The 21458-nt window shown below is 40.3% G+C and overlaps 1 protein-coding gene across 12 annotated transcripts in view; it reads right to left on the bottom strand.

Moving 5' to 3' along the window:
• The window catches only part of LOC124151768 (calcium-activated potassium channel slowpoke-like), a 135223-nt gene that overhangs the window by 79196 nt on the left and 34569 nt on the right, over positions 1–21458 (bottom strand). For all 12 annotated transcript variants that reach the window (XM_048392157.1, XM_048392156.1, XM_048392155.1 and 9 more), the window contains exons 3-4: positions 14330–14388; positions 603–705 (exon numbers count right to left, since the gene is read on the bottom strand). In XM_048392157.1, coding sequence (XP_048248114.1) covers positions 603–705; positions 14330–14388 — 162 coding nt within the window. The remainder of the gene's footprint in view (positions 1–602; positions 706–14329; positions 14389–21458) is intronic.

The following is a 21458-nucleotide window of genomic DNA, read 5'->3' as shown; positions in this document are numbered from 1 at the left end:
TTTGAGAGACTTATGACAATATTCAACTAATCTCCAGACATCCTGTTACTCCCTTTGGCTACATCTAGTCCTGATTCTTTCAGATAAGTCCTTAATTCAATAGAACGTTCATCCCCAGATGTACAAGCTGATGACTTGGACTAATGCTCAGTGGACACTATGAACAACACAAAAGACCATTATACCAGTGTCAGTTAGGGGAAGCTTGTTCAGGGATGTGGGCTAAGAAAATGGCAGGCTGATTCTGCCCACCAGCTCTTCATTTCCCTATGCACATGTCACAAATTAATTTGAGTAATGATCTGACGTGCAGAAGATTTAAGTTTTTCATTTGACTTTGTTTGCATGGGGTGTAATACATGCTGCCAATGCTAAAATGACACTTAGTAGGAGGTTGTGGGTGTGTGAGTTGGGTTTAGTGCTGTTTGAATGAAACAGAATTTTAGTTATATCATGGCAGGTCAGTCTTATGTAAGCCGGAGGAAAGCCTGATATGATGGAGGTTGTAGATATTTACAGCTTTGGTCACTTGATGGTGTCTCACAGTGATTCACTTTAGGAAATCTGACTTGACTGTGTCGGTGCTAATGACAACAACTTACCCTGATGAAGAAATATATCATGAAGAAGACGTTGAAGGCCAGGTCGACCTGCTGTGTTGTACTGGTGGACCACGGGTGACATGTTTCCACGTTCTCATTCCCTCTGAAATTATAAAAGTTGGACATGCATAAAACAGACAATATGGACATACATATTAAGCCATAGGCAGAATATGGGCATTTGGAAGGAAACACTGGCAGCCATCTTTGATTTCCTATTCCTGTTTTTTTGTCAATAATTACCCTAAGGGAACAACCATGCACATTTCCTATTCCTGTTTTTTTGTCAATAATTACCCTAAGGGAACAACCATGCACATTTCCTATTCCTGTTTTTTGGTTAATAATTACCCGAAGGGAACAACCATGCACATTTCCTATTCCTGTTTTTTTTGGTCAATAATTACCCTAAGGGAACAACCATGCACATTTCCTATTCCTGTTTTTTGGTTAATAATTACCCGAAGGGAACAACCATGCACATTTCCTATTCCTGTATTTTTGTCAATAGTTACCCTAAGGGAACAACCATGCATATTTCCTATTCCTGTTTTTTGGTTAATAATTACCCTAAGGGAACAACCATGCACATTTCCTATTCATGTTTTTTGGTTAATAATTACCCTAAGGGCACAACTAGCACATTTCCTGTTCCTGTTTTTTTGGGTCAATAATTACCCTAAGGGAACAACCATGCACATTCCCTATTCATGTTTTTTTGTCAATAATTACCCTAGGGGAACAACCATGCACATTTCCTATTCATGTTTTTTTTTTGTCAATTATTACCCTAAGGGAACAACCATGCACATTTCCTATTCCTGTTTTTTTGGTCAATAGTTACCCTAAGGGAACAACCATGCACATTTCCTATTCCTGTTTTTTTGTCAATAATTACCCTAAGGGAACAACCATGCACATTTCCTATTCCTGTTTTTTTGTCAATAATTATCCTAAGGGAACAACCATGCACATTTCCTATTCATGTTTTTTGGTTAATAATTACCCTAAGGGAGCAACCATGCACATTTAAGGGAGTAAATGATGGTAAAAGCTACACTATTTTTGCTTCCCATGGAACTTCCAGTGCATAAAATTTGCATCTGTTATATTGCGTAACAAGATATTTTGCATCTCGTAAAACAAACGTATTATCTAGTCTGGGCCAGACAAACCAGTGCTTTGAAACATATTGATACGATCATGATAACGGGGTACCATGACTCAGGACTATATTATCCTGATTTTAGTTGGCAAAATGACAAGAATGTGGTACTTGAGACTTATTCTTGCCTGACATCACCACAAGATTTCAAAGATTTTGGAAATTTAGTTTATTGTGGGAGGAAAAGCCAGAAGTGCTGCAGGTCTTAGACTTGTACGACCTTGGTGATACGCACATGCTTGGGTATGGTGCTGACACACCATGAAACAATCAAGGAAATCTGGTCAAACCCATGATTTTCTGGCAAGCCAAAGAGGCACAAGCAGTGCCTCAGACTATTGGCAGACCCATCCCCGCTCCCCCCACCATGGGTAATAATGGAGTGTACTGCAGGAACTGTGATACCGTGACATTACTTACCAAAAGAACAGCCGCTCCTAGTCATCTAATCCTAGAGAATACACTGAACCTTCCACTTGGACACAAATAAACCAGGCTACAGGGAGAACATATTGTCCCTGGCTCAAACACTAGGTTGGACGGGTGGGTCATTCCTGACGTGTGCCACCGGTGGGGCAGGATATGCCCACCTTTCATGAACACCTGGTATCATCACCATCTGATGGTAATTCATAACCACATGCTCTTCATGTAGTCAGAATCATACAATGGACTCTGCTTTTTGCAAAGATTCCTATGATTATGGATTTTTTTTGGTTGCTTTTATTTATCAACATGGGTAGTTAGAAGGCAATGCTGCATAACCATGTCAAATCTCCATCACTATAATGAAGTGGCGTGGATCAAAACCAAGTGAACCAGGACAAAACCTGAAGGCGGCATCGGGATACCCGTTCCATGTAGTTGATGGTCAAAGACTAAGAATATGAGAAGCTTCTTCAAGATCTTTGGCTCTGTAGTACAAAGTTATCTTGCAACTGACAATTCCTCCTCTTTAGCTGTGGATGATATAATATAGTAGTATAGGAGTCACTTGTGTCTGTGATCACTGCAGCCTTGGTGGATGTTAAACCCATACTGTTTATGTGGTTCTGTTTAGGTGAACAGAAACAAACATAACTTCTTGTAGTGACCCAGCCTTGAACAATATTTCAGTTATATCATGGGCATTCTGCTTCATGTAGAAGGCCCAAAGCAATGCAGGGCGAAGCCATTTACCACATTGGTGAAACTCACAAATCTGAATATGGTTCTGATGAACAAGGGAATGTAACCTGGGAAAATGTTGAATTGGAACTAATGATCATTGGATTCTGGCATGCCTAAGGGGCACAACTCCAGATGACTTAGCTGTCCATGCCACCGGATCTGATTGTAATGTTACCTAGATTTACCGTTCAAGTGAGTTGGGTATTAACACCACTTTGAACAGTATTCCAGTTATATCATGGTGTGTCAGCTTAATGTGGAAGGAAAGCCCAAAGTGATGCAGGTCTCAGATGCTCACTTCCACAAACTACTTTTAGAGTTAGCAACAGAAATCCTGATCAACATACAGCTGATGCTCTCTTTTGCTGCCAATATTTGTTGGCGTAAACCATGATAATGGAATCTGCTGCAACTATAATAAGTGACAAACCACTGACTACCAACACCAATGACAATATCTGATGTTTTTAACCCCCCCCCCCCCCCCCCCCCCCCCTCCCCGCATCCTCAACATTTTGGGGTTTATTATTTGTAAATCAACTAAAAGTTAAGCCCTTTACAACAAATATGCTGACAGGATGTCAAAGATATCTTTTTTCAAAGAGAACTGAAACAGATTATTTCTATTCAACGTCACATAAATGAGGCATTTCCATGTATGACCAAAATTCTAGTTAAAATTACTGTAAAACCAAATACCATGTCAAAACGAGGCTGTAGCCAACATAACACCTAACACATTCTCCCTCACAGGAATCATGTCAAGGAGCACACTTCCTCCGTAACAGCACACTTGTGTATAATCACGGTAGGACCTCTGACTTATCACCTCATAGATTGTGTAGTTCTTGCGTAAGCTGTGGTGCTTGTGTTTTAAACATGACTGGGTAGACAGCAGAGAATCAGTGGAGTGGGATAACATGCTGAAGGGAGCAGCCAGCAGCTGAAGCTCTTCCAAAATAATTAGCATGGAAAACATAAACTTAGATAATTGAATTGGGATTTGCTGAACAATTCCAGAAATGTTTTTGCAGTTAGTTTTTCTCATCAGATGATATACTACACTACAGAGTACATACAATATGAATGCTGTGCTGACAAATACAAGATTCTGGAAAATTTATATATCATCCGTCCAATACCTCTAGGCTCAAATTCTAAAAAATGAAAGATTGTCTTTTCAGAACAAAATGTAGTGAGGGGAAATAAGGTTTAACGTCACATTCCAGATTATAGCAGTGAGTGAGTGAGTTGGGTTTAACGCCGCTTTTAACACTATTCCAGTTATATCGCGGCGTGTCAGCTTAATGTGGGAGGAAAGCCCGAAGTGATGCAGGTCTCAGACGTTTACCACTTCAGTGAAACCCTCCAGCACTGGTATGGTGCTGACAAATTTAGAAACATAATTGGGGCGAACCAGGATTCAATCATAAATTTCTGGCATGCCTAAGGGACGCAACTCTGCACAGCAAATCACAGCGCCTTAGATGACTGAGCCACCCGTGCCCCCTCCAGATTATAGCACTTGTATAATGGTGTGTGTGTGTGTGTGTGTGTGTGTGTGTGTGTGTGTGTGTGTTTGTGTGTGTGTGTGTCTCTCTCTCTCTCTCTGTGTGGCAAATGCACCTGTACTCTGCTACTCCCATCAAGTAGTCTTCAATACCAGTGCACACTTAGTGGAATAAGGGTCTCTGAAATCCTCAAAGTGAGGAACAGCTAACTGCATTCCAGTCCCCCCAAAACTCCCGCTATCAGCAGGGGTCCTCTTGCCAGCTTCCCCGGTGTGTCACAACTGATTAATGACCACAAGCTATTCTGTAGCAGACGACATGTATGTGAGTCCAGAAAATAATTGTCTTCTTTTAAAATATTGATATTTGGTTATTTTAAACTACTTTTGAAACATTTAAATGTTCTGCAGATTAAAAAAAAGATATTGGTCAACTTGTAGACAACCCATTTAAATTTAAATTTATTGTGCGTAACACAATGGCCTTATTAATGCTTTCAAAAGCAGGAAAGACATATTACAAAGAATAACTCTTTTGCCATGAAACATTTATCTAGTCATTTGTGTACGAAAATATCAAAAGTACAGTAGACATTGATGAATAATTAAAACAAATGTTCATAATTAACAAATCAAGTGGGTTTTTTACATGAAGCAGAAACAGTATATACTAACTGGATTCAACATTTGACATAATAAGAAATATCTTTCAAGGGCTATAAGCGTGTTCATAAACCTGCAGGTGCAATGGACATCATGTTACTGCCCAGTACTTCAGTTGGTGCTCATGGTCTTCTGGTGACATCCATGTAGATGCGAGAAGTTCAGTTAAAACAAACTATATAGAAATAGTTTCATCTTGGTTTTCCTTTCATGTAAATACCATAGTCACCCCTATTTCTTCTAACTTTGATGGCAAAGAGTATTTAAAACATAAATAAGTACAAAGTAACAAATGTCATATTTGGGATAAAACTTTCTCTGTAAAGTGCAAACCCCTGTAATTTTTGGAGTTGAGTCCCATCTGGGACAAAAATGGAAGTTTGACAAATGGTACTCACAAGCTTCGTGTACCACTCTGACAAGTGTATATTGGCACGGGTACAACTTTGCAATATGTTCGCTACTTATTAAACCCACTAATTATAAAGTTTAAAATGTTACCCATCATATTATTCTCTAAAAGGTTTGAGCAACCATTTTACATTGCTACGTTAGATTTTGAGGAGGTTATTGAGGCATATAATATCTCCTTTTAATAATCAGAAGCGGCAGTCAAACATAACAAATGTTATATTTGGGATAACACTTTCTTTGCAAAGTACAGTTTCTCCGGGATTTAAGCACACACTGCCAGAGTGAGGCACCAAAAGCACACAAAGTCAGCGATCTTACCCACTCAGCCACCGAGGCTTCCACAAAAATGAAAGTCCGACAACTGGTAGTCTAGATCACGTACTTTGTGTACCCCTCTGACAAGTGTAAATTGGCACTGCTCCCATGGCCGAAAGCCATGAACGCAAAATGCCATTTTGAAAGTGGTCAAATGTAACAAATGTTATATTTGGGATAACACTTTCTTTGCAAAGTACATATTCTCATACTTTTTCGGGTTAAGTCCCGTCCAGGATTCCAACCCACACTGCCAGAGTGAGGCACCTAATCGCCAGCACACAAAGATCTAACCCATTCAGCCACCGAGGCTGAAACAAAAATGAAAGTCCGACAAGTGGCCATGGGAGCCCTGCCATTTACACTTGTCAGAGGGGTACACAAAGTATGTGATCTAGACTACCAGTTGACTACCAGTGTTATCCCAAATATAACATTTGTTACATTTGACCACTTTCTAAATGGCATTGTGTGTTCATGGCAGTCAAACAGTTTTGAAAATTATTTGTAGTGGCGAACATATTGTAAATTTGCTCCAGTATAAATCCATTTTTTCAATTTTTCACTGAAAGAGGAAGTTGAACAGAATAATATTAAAACACTAGTCTGCCTCACAGAATCTCAAGCTTCTTAGTTTCCTTTCTGCCTTCCCCTTACTGAAATGGTATAGCCCTAAAACATGAAGCAAGTGTAAAATTTTCTGAAAGCTGAATCTCTCATCTCAGTGTGTCTCTTTTTCAATTTATTGGCGTTATTGGTTTCTATCAAAATTATATAGACTGAGGGTTAGCCTACTAACATACCTATGAGTATGAGCCTAACCCAAAACTACCATCATAAGTAATGGCTAATGAATTGCCTAATTGGGTTTAAACCTGATATATATAAATGCTTAACACATTGAACATGATTTAAATATTGGTCAAGGGATGTCAGTTGCCAGTGAATAGACACTTTATTATAATTATTACCTCCAAACCGTTTTTCAAAGAGTTGATTTGGTCACTGTAGTTTCACTGTTTTGTCTTGGAGTGTTATGTTTCAATCCTTGAGTGTCAAGCTGGCCCACGCCATCAGTGCCCTAAAGTAAACAAACTCGGACCAGCTTGCCCATGCCTGCTTCACTGGAGCAGGGGAACAACTGATAAGATCATGGCTAAAGACTATCAGATTCAGTGAGAGGGGGGATGCTGACAGGGAGAGTTTGGGCTTATGCCACTAAGTGTGCATGACTCTTCTTACGCCAGCTAATACAATGATACAGATGCTGATGGCATGAAGCATGCAACATTGCTGGATCTTCTAAATTATTATAGGTTCTCCCAGCCTGGCTCTAATGATCCAATCATCTCCAAACAAATGCTATTTTATCATTACCCAACAGCTCAACAGCCGGGGCAATATGTTGAAATGATGAATACACACAGGTCCAAAAAACAAATCCCTGATTCCACATCAGACAGATAAATATGATAAATGTCAATGACCTAATTACTGCCAGTTGTGATGTTCACCATATTCCACATGTACTGTTCCCCCAGGTCTAATAATGCTGGGAGGTTCTCATTACAATTTAGAATGAAAAAGATGGTTGAATGGACCGTATACCAACACAACTGCCATGAGTTAAAATATAGCAATAACCTCCTGCTTCACTATGGACGCAGCCGTAACAAAAAGGTTCCTGGCATTCTTCAGAGGCTAAAATGGATGTCATTTTAATTTTAGGGCATCCTCAGGCCATTTTTTAATGTTATGGTTTACAGATGTTTGCTAACCAATTAGAATAGGTTGATCTATATATATATATACCGGTATATAAACTGTGTAGTGTTGAAATTGTGTAGAAACAATTGTGTTGGTATAAAAAAAAATTAAAATCATATGGTCAGTCCCTAAAGAGTGAGTGAGTGAGTTGGGTTTAAAGCCGCTTTTAACAGTATTCCAGTTATATTGCGGTGTGTCAGCTTAATGTGGGAGGAAAGCCCGAAGTGATGCAGGTCTCAGCTGTTTACCACTTCGGTCAAATCCACGACCATGGGTATGGTGCTGACAAACCTAGAAACATAATCGGGGCGGACCGGGTTCGAACCCACAATCATAGGTTTCTGGCATGCCCAAGGGACGCAACTCTGCACAGCGAACCGCGGCGCATTAGACGACTGGGCCATCCGTGTCCCCCAGTCCCTAAAGAAGAACATCTTGAGCTACATAACATGTTGTCAAATTTGCTTATCTGTCACTCACAGATTTCTGGAAAATGACATACAACCAGATTTGGGGCATTTTTGAAGCAAGACTGCACTTTTCTGCCTTCGACTTGCAGTGCTAAAGCACCTACACACCATTGATCAAGCAATTACCATTATAGTACAAATGTATTGATATTTACAACAAAATGTGGTGATTAATGTGCACATTTTGTCATGATATATCATTATGTTTCATTTGGAAAGTCAATACGTATCAGTGGAATATGAATTGAGAACAAACAGAATTACAATTTACCAAAATGAATGAACAAAAATATAAAATTTAATGTAATTTTAACTTCTTGGTGCATACTGACTTATCTGTCAAGGCAAGCAGAGTGTTAGTGAGTGAGTCATATTACCGGTCAGCTTAAGGTGAGAAGAAAGCTTATAGTGACACATATGTTAAACATTAACCACATTGGAGAAACACACCAGAACAGGTATGGTGCTGATAAACCAATAATCATAATCAAAACTTATCTGGATTAAAACTCAGGTTCATAGCATTCTGACACATCTAAAGCATGCAGCCGTGTATGCTGTAGTTTGGCGACTGGGCCATCCATAAGTTCCAGGGTAATCAGAAAACTGGGTCACCTGTGCCCCTAAGGTAATCAGAAGACTGGGTCACCTGTGCCCCTAAGGTAATCAGAAGACCAGGCAACCTGTGCCCCCAAGGGAATCAGAAGACTAGGCCACATGTGCCCCTAAGGTAATCAGAAAACTGGGTCACCAGTGCCCCTAAGGTAATCAGAAGACTGGGCCACCTGTGCCCCTAAGGTAATCAGAAGACTGAGCCACCTGTTCCCCTAACGTAATCAGAAGACTGGGCCACCTGTGCCCCTAAGGTAATCAGAAGACTGAGCCACCTGTTCCCCTAAGGTAATCAGAAGACTGGGTCACCTGTGCCCCTAAGGTAATCAGAAGACCAGGCAACCTGTGCCCCCAAGGGAATCAGAAGACTAGGCCACATGTGCCCCTAAGGTAATCAGAAAACTGGGTCACCTGTTCCCCTAAGGTAATCAGAAGACTGGGCCACCTGTGCCCCTAAGGTAATCAGAAGACTGAGCCACCTGTTCCCCTAAGGGAATCAGAAGACTGGGCAACCTGTGCCCCTAAGGTAATCAGAAGACTGAGCCACCTGTTCCCCTAAGGTAATCAGAAGACTGGGTCACCTGTGCCCCTAAGGTAATCAGAAGACTGGGCCACCTGTGCCCCTAAGGTAATCAGAAGACAGAGCCACCTGTGCCCCTAAGGTAATCAGAAGACAGAGCCACCTGTGCCCCTAAGGTAATCAGAAGACTGGGCCACCTGTGCCCCAAGGAAATCAGAAGACTGGGTCAACCAGACCCTCAAAGTAATCAGAAGACTGGGCCACCTGTGCCCCTAAGGTAATCAGAAGACCAGGCCACCTGTGCCCCTAAGGTAATCGGAAGACTGGGTCACCTGTGCCCCTAAGGTAATCAGAAGACTGGGTCACCTGTTCCCCTAAGGTAATCAGAAGACTGAGCCACCAAGGCCCCTAAGGTAATCAGAAGACTGAGCCACCTGTTCCCCTAAGGTAATCAGAAGACTGGGCCACATGTGCCCCTAAGGTAATCAGAAAACTGAGCCACCTGTTCCCCTAAGGTAATCAGAAAACTGAGCCACCTAGGCCCCTAAGGTAATCAGAAGACTGGGCCACCTGTTCCCCTAAGGTAATCAGAAAACTGGGCCACCTGTTCCCCTAAGGTAATCAGAAAACTGAGCCACCTAGGCCCCTAAGGTAATCAGAAGACTGGGTCACCTGTGCCCCTAAGGTAATCAGAAGACTGGGCAACCTGTGCCCCTAAGATAATCAGAAAACTGGGCCACCTGTGTCCCCAAGGTAATCAGAAGACTGAGCCACCTGTTCCCCCAAGGGAATCAGAAGACTGGGCCACCTGTGCCCCTAAGGTAATCAGAAGACTGAGCAACCTGTGCCCCCAAGGGAATCAGAAGACTGGGCAACCTGTGCCCTCAAGGTAATCAGAAGACTGAACCAGCTGTTCCCCTAAGGTAATCAGAAGACTGGGCCACCTGTGCCCCTAAGGTAATCAGAAGACTGGGTCACCTGTGCCCCTAAGGTAATCAGAAGACTGGGCCACCTGTGCCCCTAAGGTAATCAGAAGACTGGGCCACATGTGCCCCTAAGGTAATCAGAATACTGGGCCACCTGTGCCCCTAAGGTAATCAGAAGACTGAGCCACCTGTGCCCCTAAGGTAATCAGAAAACTGGGCCACCTGTGCCCCTAAGGTAATCAGAAGACTGGGTCACCTGTGCCCCCCAAGGTAATCAGAAGACTGAGCCACCTGTGCCCCCAAGGGAATCAGAAGACATTTCAAGGCCATCATTTCTCATCTTAACAAAGAAATGTATTGCCTGAATAATCAAGATTTATAGAATAACATTCTATCAACAATACATCCCTTTGGGGATTCCAAAGCAGGATGGGTTTCCAATTGCTTATTCTTGTATCACAGGTAGTTCAGTGGGACATGGGTTGGAGCCTTGGACCACTGAGTCTGTGACACTTTTAAGAGCCTTGGACCACTGAGCCAGTCATGCTTGTAAGAGCCTTTGACGACTGAGCCTGTGATACTTGTGAGAGCCTTGGACATCTGAGGTTGTGACACTTGTAAGAGCCTTGGACAACTGAGCCTGTCATGCTTGTAAGAGCCTTTGACGACTGAGCCAGTCATGCTTGTAAGAGCCTTTGACGACTGAGCCTGTCATGCCTGTAAGAGCCTTGGACAACTGAGCCTGTCATGCTTGTAAGAGCCTTGGCCAACTGAGTCTGTGATACTTTAAGAGCCTTTGACGACTGAGCCTGTAATGCTTGTAAGAGCCTTGGACAACTGAGCCTGTCATGCTTGTAAGAGCCTTTGACAACTGAGCCAGTCATGCTTGAAAGGGCCTTTGACGACTGAGCCTGTCATGCTTGTAAGAGCCTTTGACGACTGAGCCTGTCATGCTTGTAAGAGCCTTGGACAACTGAGCCTGTCATGCTTGTAAGAGCCTTTGACAACTGAGCCAGTCATGCTTGAAAGGGCCTTTGACGACTGAGCCTGTCATGCTTGTAAGAGCCTTTGATGACTGAGCCTGTCATGCTTGTAAGAACCTTGGACAATGGAGTCTGTCATGCTTGTAAGGGCCTTTGAGGACTGAGCCTGTCATGCTTGTAAGAGCCTTGGACAACTTAGGTTGTGACACTTGTAAAGGCCTTTGACGACCGAGCCTGTCATGCCTGTAAGAGCCTTGGACAACTGAGGTTGTGACACTTGTAAAGGCCTTTGACGACCGAGCCTGTCATGCCTGTAAGAGCCTTGGACGACTGAGCCTGTCATGCTTGTAAGAGCCTTGGACGACTGAGCCTGTCATGCCTGTTACAGCCTCGACAACAGAACCTGTCATGCTTGTAAGAGCCATCTAATGAGGAACAGGTGGTCACAATTTATGTTTTAATGTCTGACTTGGATAATTGTGTTTATCATGCTTCAAATGGTCGTTGCTCATGCTTATCCAGACTGGTTTATATAGCAATCCTGGGATGTGACAAGTTTCACCACAAACTCGGAAAGTGCCATGCACAAGATAGTTATCATGGTGACTGGTAACATATGCTGTCTATCACATTTTGGAGAGCTTTTACTTCTCACATAGGAATGCATTGGCATCATCACACAATGTGTGACGTCATTAGAATCAACGACCACCCAACTACTCCGTTACTACTAAAGTGAATAACAAAAACAACAACAACTGAAATGAAAATTATCCTTCTTCCCTGAATTAAATTGTTAATGTCTCTCATAATGAAATTACAATGAAATTGTCTTTTTTTTATTGTAATGTCAAATACGCAATCGAATGAGAAAACCTTTTTTGGGTTCCATGAGGAAATCATGGACCTGATAATGAAAATAGGAAAAAATATATAAGTGTATTCCAACTAATTGTCACGTCAAAGACTCATTTGAATGAGAAAAAACATTTTTTTTAAAAACATTTTCATCCGATTAACTCATCATGCTCATGAGAGATATATAGTATATTCATGAAAACAGCATGGCTATACTATAGTGAGGATAAGATCGGGAGCAAATATGTGGAGTACAGAAATATGAGCCCTGACAGGTGGCGCCACTTGGTGTGAGACAACAGGTGCTGCCATCTACATTCACACCATGTAACATAGTACAGTGTGTTCACTATATTAAAGCCGGCACTTCATCAAAATACCAGCTGATGCAGAATCCCCCATAATTCAATTCTTCGTCATATTGTCACGCAAACAAGCATGAACACTTACTAAGGAATAATACACATGTGTTTGAATGATTCACTTTCTGACAATTTTACTATGTATTTACTTGAATGACATCAGTGATTATAGTACATGGGCCGCCCATTTCATATTCCGGATGAAGGAGAGTGGGATTATTTCTTTGTTCACTTCATATACTGGACATACTGAAAAATCATGTGTTTTAAGAAAAAGCAAATTATCTGGCTACTAACAGAGAAATATATGTCTGACCGAAAAAATATCTCGAACAAAAATCCCCAAACCCTTATAGAATACTAAAAGGCACATATTTACTTAAAACCTAGGTTTGAGTTTTGAAGAACCCTAAAGCTTCGTAAATCACCTGATTTTTTAATATATATCTTACACTGTGTATAATACCGGTATGCTATATGATATAATGGTAGTGCGTGCTGCTCCCTGACTGGTTGTAAAACATTTCTAAATGTGGCTGATACCATATACTGTATATGGTCTCTGCATTAACTGACCCTAAAAAATTAGACCAAGTGGGTGGACACCATCTGGCAACTGAGTTTATAGTCATGCTTCAGCGTTCATGCTGGAAACATTGGCACACATTACTTAGCTCACAATAAACAATGTGACAGACATTGTTGTCTTTAATTGTTGTCTACCATGTTTGATTGAGTGAATCTAGTACTTGTGACAGTCTTCATGTAAGATGGCTTCCAATTGACATGGCCATGCGGATTTCGAGCGATTGCAGGATTTGCAAAGCATGTGTGTCGTCAAATATGTTTCATGTTCATAATCATGTTCAAGTGATTTGATGTGATGTAAGACCCATTTTATTACAATGTAGATCTTGATTATCTATCAGATAATCTTGAGAGGGCACAGCCATTTTGTTTGTTTGTTTGTTTGTTGTTTAACACCTCAGTTAGCAGTAGTCCAGCTATATGACAGCAGTCTGTAAATAATTAAGTCTGGACCAGACAATCCAGTGAATGACATCATGAGCATCGATCCCTCCAATTGGGATACGATGACATGCATCAACCAAGTCAGGGAGCCTGACCACCCGATCCCATTTATCGCCTCTTCTACAAGCATAGTTGCCTTTTACGGAAGCAAATATGAAGTGACATAACTCGTAATAGGAACATAACTTGTAAAAGCAACTGATGGCGCTACGATCAAGCCATGAATTTCCAGCCTAGTTTGGCTTCTTTAGTAGTAGTTAACTCCCTTGCCTCGGGTAGATGTGCCTGACCATGTACAGTACATTAGATGTAGATGTAGATGTAGATGTGGATGTGGTATATACACTTCACTTTGCTTAGTTATGTACAAAACAACATGTTCACGTGTGTAACAACACTTAGACCTGACAAACAACAAACAAACAAACAAACAAAATTAGAAAATGCTGTATTCATACCTTTATCATGATATGCAACCTGGATCCATGTGCACCATAACATTATTTTGGTCAGTAACGTCAGTAACTCTATGTACCTTATCATTAACCAAGCTCAGAAATTATCTCACTCATAAGCTTGAAATCAACAACCATTCAAAATATCTTCTGAATGCGAGTTTGGGATAGATCAACATTCAAAATTGCAGCCTCGTATGAGCAGCGCCTGACATATATTTAATCCTAAAGAACTTTTAGTTGGAAAAGATGTTTTCCAGAGTATTAAGACATGGAAGGATGTCCTTAAACAAGACGTTCCCAGTTGTGTTTGAGATGGCACCCAAAGCAGGTATGTTGGTGCTGGTGTGTCACTGCTTGTTTCAATCAGGAAAGAACAGTAACTTTTGATTGGACAGCTAATTTTAGCAATGTGTGGCAAATGGATCAGGGTATAAGTCATAAGAGAATGGAGATAAGACACACTGGATAACCAGGGAAGTGGATAATGGAGGCTCATACTTACGAAGCATCGATGAAGTATATGATGAGAGATGCTATGCTCAGCAAGAAGACCAGGCCAACCTGAAACGAAGCACAGAGGGATGAAACCATTTGGAAGACATAAATCATAGTAACATTTACCAACATGTCATGAAGCAAATTTTCTCAGTTAAAATCAATACACATCCTTTTCTCCTCTGAAATTGGTCTATTTCACACCAACTGCCCCAATCTCCTACCCAGAGTTCCATGCGACCAGCATAGTAACTCTGCCACAGACCAGCTCCATGTGACGATTCGTCACATCTTACACAGTCCATTCAAGATATTGCATATGTTTTTCATCTGTTTCATTTTTGACACATCTACATATCTAGATAAACATATGTCATAGAATGGTTTACTTTCATTGAGAAAATATCCTAAATCGTGAAAAACTATCTCCATTTGCGTAGTTATCCTATGTTTACATTGGTTGTACGGCTCCACGTGCTGTCATTGAAGCCCAATGGAGAGCTAGCGACACGGTCACTTTGATGTGTAAATATGTATTGTCATGCAACTCACTGTCGCAGTTGTAGTAGCATATTTGTATAATTATGCAAACAATATGTAAAGCCCTGCCAAATACTTGTATGAGTCCGTTCTATTCTGATTTCTGAAAAGGCGTGCTTGTTTACAAACAAGAGAAAAGTCAAGTCACATGATATGCAAATTAGCCTGTGGCAGTGGTGTTATGCTAAGTCACCGCTGCGCCGGAGTGTGCTACTGCCCTTGCCTTGCTATTGCAATGGTTAAACACAACAAGTTCCCTTTCTTAGGAAATGCATTCTGTTATGCATGTTTGGAGGTGAGGTCACGTGGGTCGAGTAAGTGAGTGAGTATGGTTTTACGCCGGTGTTAGCAATATTCCAGCAATATCACGACAGGGGACACCAGAAATGGGCTTCACACATGGGGACCCACGTGGGGAATGGAAACAGGGTCTATGGCGTGACAAGTGAATGCTTTAACCACTAGGCTACCCTACCGTGGTCTAATATTTCATTCAAGATTACTGCACTTATGTAGTGATGGGCATGCATGCATGTGGAGCATGATGCGTCGTGAAACTAAATTAGGGATTCGTCTTCACTGAATATACATTTTCCAGATTCACATGATTCACTTGATCAGGTTATTTATTTAGTATTCAAACAATATGAGATAATTCACTAAGTGAGATAATTCATCGTAGTAATTCATTCATTGAGATCATTCACTCAAACAGATTATTCTACTGAGATAATTCATTGAGGTAATTCACTCGATCAGATAATTCATTGTAGTAATTCACTAAATGACATAATTCAAGGTTGGAAATTCACTTCTATGTTAATTCTATTTCCCTGTTAATTTTCATGGATCAGAAATCTTATTAAATATATCCAAACACATCCTAGTTATGACTTCTCAAAAGCTCAGTACACGGTGTCTGTCTACTGCAACACCCAATACACAAACACCAGTGAATATTAGTTACTACTACAATACCCATACATTTATTTTACCTCGCTTCATCAACTATCTACAAAAAAACATTAACTTGTTTGAAAAACAATCCCATCATTCAAATGCACAAATGTATTTTTACTTCTGCCCTATTCAACATGTTCAAACAATCTGAAAGCAAAATTTCTGTAAAACACAAAAACAAACATTAGTGGTCTGAACACAATTTCATAATGATACCGCGGAGTGGATTTATAAGTTAAGATTGGTCCCCAGCAACCAATGCTTGTAGTAAGAGTGACTTTCGTGTCATCATACCCCGACAGCATGGATCTTTGCTCATAATATCAATCCCTGGTTTGACTTGATTGTCTACAGATTGCCATCATAGAGCTGGAATATTGCTGAGTGTGGTGGTGTTAAACTTAATCTTGCAATCAAGCTGTACTGCATTCCGTTTCCAACTGGAATACTTTTATATTGTCAGCCTTCAATACATTTCATTGACAGTACCCATTACACTTCCTCTTGAACCATTAGGCTGAATTACAAGGTAATGAACCTGATCACAAACTAGTGCACTGACTTCATCAGGCACCACATAGCTATCTGCTTCATGCAGTTTTACTGCACTGGGGTCCATCAACCCCTGCACTTGGCTGCAGGTACAGAGGCAGTTCGAGACATGTGCAATTATACCCCGACTTTGGAAAAACTCATTACCGACTTAAACCATCCACGTGCAAGGTATTAAATAGTTGATAGTGAAGCATTAATGAGCATCATCAGAACATACCAATTAAATTTTTATCAAATAATTAGAACCCTGAAATACATATGCAACGAGTATGATAAAAATAGATCCTAACACAAAAAATAAAAATACTTTATTGTAGGAGAATTGATTTTAAAATATCTATCATTTTAGGGTACATGCTGACTGACAGTAATGCTATTCACTAATGTGCATGGCTGTTTCAGTCAAATTCTTTTCTCAATTTGATATTTTATTTAATGCTCAAAATGTTTCAATAACTCTCAATGAAACCTTCTTCTGACTGACACTTATACTACTTCCTGCCCTGTTTAAACCAACAAGCATCGTTATTCTTTTAGAACAATAGCCTGACTACTTGGAGGGATGCTGGTATGCATGTGCGTCATTCTGTTACAAAATTAGAGGGCAACAACTTATTGAATTGTGCACTTGTGCCTTATTACATTCAAATGAAGCTGAAAATGAGTCCGGTTCTTGGCAATACTGAATACAGTTTGAATGACAACATCTATCATGTTTAATTTAATTTCGATGAAGCTGAACATGCTTTAGGGCCTTGGCAAGATGGAATACTACTTATATGACAACTCTTATGTTTTATTCAATTCAAATCAAGCTGGACTGTGTAGAAAATAAATAACCGGCAATAGCGATCAGCTGCACTAAAGTGCTATGCTTAGGATTATTATTATTTTAAATATATTTAGTAAAGCTGCATCTAAAATAACAAGATATTGGAATTGTTTCAGATACAATTTTTTCCCGATACTTGCATCAAAATCCTTTAAAGTTATTTCATTGGGTAAGTTTTCACCGATTCACCGGTAGATTCCAAGAAAACGTGTGTACGGCTGATTGCTGTTTCCAGCTTAGTTTACGAGAAAATACACAAGGTAATCTTAATCCCTGGATGTAAAACAATGCCTAGCAGAACAAAATACAATTCAAACAGTAAATCAACATGTCTGGTGATTTTTTATCTCAAATTTCAAATTTGTACTGACCAAGTTTCTTATCACCTGCTCGTTTACCGAAATTCACTGAAGGGGTCAATGTAATTTTTTTCAGCACATAATATTTGAAAAAAATTTTTTCCCAAAATACTGAATCCACTAGAGGGGGGTGCCCATTATACTTAGGAGTGCACTATACTCAAGAAAATACGGTAGTACTTGTATGACAACATTTCTATGCTGAATTCAATTCAAATGAAACTGTGCTTGCAGCAAGTCAAAATATACTTTTTGAGTGGCATCTCCAGATATTCAGTCCCATCTGGCCACTCAGAATATCCCTATAAACTATTTAGTGGTATAAAAGCAAGACTGTGAGTAAGTCTTGCAAACATGGCCATAACAATGTATGTGCAAACAATGACTGCACAGAACGAGCAAACCTAAGCTGGCTTGCATGTGCCACACAGTCCACATGATGACATGGGCCTGCGGGGTGAGTGGCAGCTAACAAGGTCGTCATTAGGGCTTGTGCAGAGATCACAATTATATACATTAAATCCAATGCTTTCCTTCTGCGTAAGACTACATGTATTAAAAACAATTAAATAATACATCAGGAATGCGTTATTTTTCATTTCAGAAGCAGAATGCTGACAATGTTAGAAATACTGTCACTCTGCTAGTCAGTGGCTGTAATGTTTTTGAAAGACAAGTTGAATGTGAAGACAACATCAGCTCTGATGGCTAGTTCACAAAAGGGATGATCAGTAGCTGTTCCTTATATTGTTTCTTTGTTTGTTGTTTAATGTTGCACTAATATTCCACGCAATTGGGATTGATGACATGAATCAACCAATCCGATCCCGTTAGTCACCTTTTACGACATGCATAGTCGCCTTTTACGGCAAGCATGGGTTGCTGAAGACCTATTCTACCCCGGATCTTCACAGGTCGTTCCTTATATTAATTTACTAGTAAGGACTCATGGTAGTATAATTTTGGTGTGTATTTTTAACCTGTGATGACAGATCACAATAAGGACAAATCTGGATTCAAACCACGAAGAGCAGTAGCTGAGGGTGACACAACTCTCTCCAGTGTGTTATTTCTTTTGAACAATGGCCTCTCATGCCTGCCTTACCGAAAAACAGTCATCATTTGAGACAAGACTGACTATGGAAAGTTGACAGTGAAGAGGACTTCTTTTGAAAGTTAAAGATTTTAACGGTGTGATTACAGCCAGATATGGCAATGGTGTGAATGATCAAGGATATTTGCAGGAAATAAGTTATCATCTGAGATAAGACTTCAACATCCTGCCACTGATGTTTGTGAGTATAAAAATGTATCTACATGAAAAGAATTTTGTTATTTCTTTAAAAGATTGGTTGATTCAGAATTCAAATGAAACTGAATTTCTTCCTTCATCATGAGATATTTTCTGAATTTTGAGCAAAATGAAAGTGGCAAATGGATAAAGCTTTTCAGTCAAAAGGCTTCACATTAATTTCACCTATTACCGGTATACTTTTCATCTGGGAAAATCAGGCTTGCCAATTAATTTTCTTGTCATATTGGTCTGTTCTTGGTCTGTACATGCAACAATGAGGAATGAACCTTGATTCCCAAATATATAAATGAACAAAATTTCGAACAGAATGATGATCAAAATGTGCATCTTTAAAACGAAACAGCAGTATGATGTTTTTCTCTTTACTTTTTCAAATCAGGAAAGGCCCATTATTAAAAAAACAAGCAAACATTGGTCTGGCCAGTTAATACAATTTTCAGGAAACTAAAGAAATATTGAACCTCCACCAAGATCAGTGAGTACAACAGATACTACTGCTGACATTAATCGTCATCCCAACTGAAGAAGGCAAAATGTTAACACAAGTTAACATCTTCAACCTGAGCTAATCATGTGTTGCAAACAATGGCAACACAATCAATTATTTATAAATATATGTCAGCAATGTTGGTCAACCCAAGGGCACAAGACTCATTATTCACATTTTTTCAACCATTCATTGCAGCAACTCTACTTAGTACTGACATATTTGATGAAGTAACAATCAATTATGGAGATAATACATAATTATATTCTAGGAGCTCAACAACACAGATTTAAGCAAGAATAACAGCACATTCTCATGGGTAAACATTCCTGGAGAATTAAGGTCATATACAGAAAATATATTTTACAAACAATGTTTAACATAAAACACCAGGAATACAGACCTATTTGTCTTAAAGGATCAAAAACCATATTAAAATATGAAGATATCAGTGATTTCAGCAAACTTTGATAATAAGTATTCCATGGATACTCCTTGAAATAATTTGACATTGTGGATGTTGGGTTCATTTCCAAACACCAGGGAGTACAAATACTTAAGGAAAGGAGTTCCGGTTGATTTCAGATGCTGAAAATGCTAATGGTTTCTGGACGTCTGTCACTTAATGTACATAATAGGTTTAGCTTTCTTGTCTTTCAAAAGGTCTTGAATACAGAAATAGACACAACACAACAAAACAACAATGGTAGAAAAGATGCCACAAAACAAATGGACATCTTCCAAGCTTTAGAAATAGTGTGTTTGTGTACTTCTGTTTATGCTGGAGACATCTACACATTATGTATGTACTGTGTACTATGTCTGGGATGGGTAACTCGGGTACTCAGGTCGGGTGGGTACTGAGTAGGACCTGGGAACTATGTCTTGGATGGGTTACTCGGGTCGGGTGGGTCCTGAGTAGGACCCGGGTACTAGGGCTAGGATGGGTAACTCAGGTACTCGGGTCGGGTGGGTCCTGAGTAGGACCCAGGTACTACGTCTGGGATGGGTAACTTGGGTACACACGTTGGGTGGGTCCTGAGTAGGACCCGGGTACTACGGCTGAGATGGGTAACTCGGGTACTCGGGTCGGATGGGTCTTGAGTAGGACCCAGGTACCCAGGACTACCCGGAACCGTGGTTACTCATGTGATATATTGTTTAATGACAAAAACTCACTATAGCTCAGTGGTTGCACTACAAGTTGCTAGTGTTTGCATTTCTTTCTGACGATGCACACATTCCTTTTGACTTGTATATGTTTGAAGATAAAGCTTTAGTTAATAGTTTGGGCGAGGGCTGCGGTAAGACAATTCCCAATCAGACATTTTGTTCCCAACTCTTAGAGACCTGCAGTGGGTACCCAGGTAGGGTCAGGTAATAGGGGGTTGGTTACCCAGGTAGGAAATTTGGACTTGTCCCAGCCCTACTGTGTACTATGTTTGACTATATACTAGGTGATATGTGTGTTCTATGTATGACTCTGTTTGTTTGTTGTTTAATACCAATCCAGTGATTGACATCATGAGCATTGATCCACGCAATTGGGATACAATGACATGCATCAACCCAGTCAGCAAGACTGACCACCCGATCCCGTCAGTCGCCTCTTACGACAATTATAGTCGCCTTTTACGGCAAGCATGGGTTGCTGAAGACCAATTCTACCCCGGATCTTCACTGGTCTGTATGACTATACACACTTTAGATTACACTTCATATCCCTACTGTTGTACATGGAAAGGAGCGGAAAAAAACACAAATCATATCTATGGCTGCCTGTCGGATACAAATGCATAACAGCCTCCCACTGCAGGGATATCTGTGACACAATCAACAGATGGTGTGGAGCACGGGTTATTATTTCCACAGGTATTAGAGCTGAATTCATGGCCATACATAATTTCAGAATTTGTTCATGGTAGAACTTTCATACCAGGCCCCCAATGAATCAATTCAGTGATATTGACATGCACTGTGATATGCTCATCTCTCGGTCACAATATTGAAAGACCTCATAACGAATTCTTTCCCCAAAAAATACACAACAGCAGCTCTTGTTTTAATTACCGGTAGTTGGTTTCCATA

The sequence above is a fragment of the Haliotis rufescens genome, unplaced genomic scaffold, assembly GCF_023055435.1.
Source record: "Haliotis rufescens isolate VD_foot unplaced genomic scaffold, xgHalRufe1.0.p SCAF_11, whole genome shotgun sequence".
In the NCBI taxonomy this organism is placed as follows: Eukaryota; Metazoa; Mollusca; class Gastropoda; order Lepetellida; family Haliotidae; genus Haliotis; species Haliotis rufescens.
The sequence above is the reverse complement of the archived record's forward strand: the minus strand, read 5'-3'. Positions and strand labels throughout refer to the sequence as shown.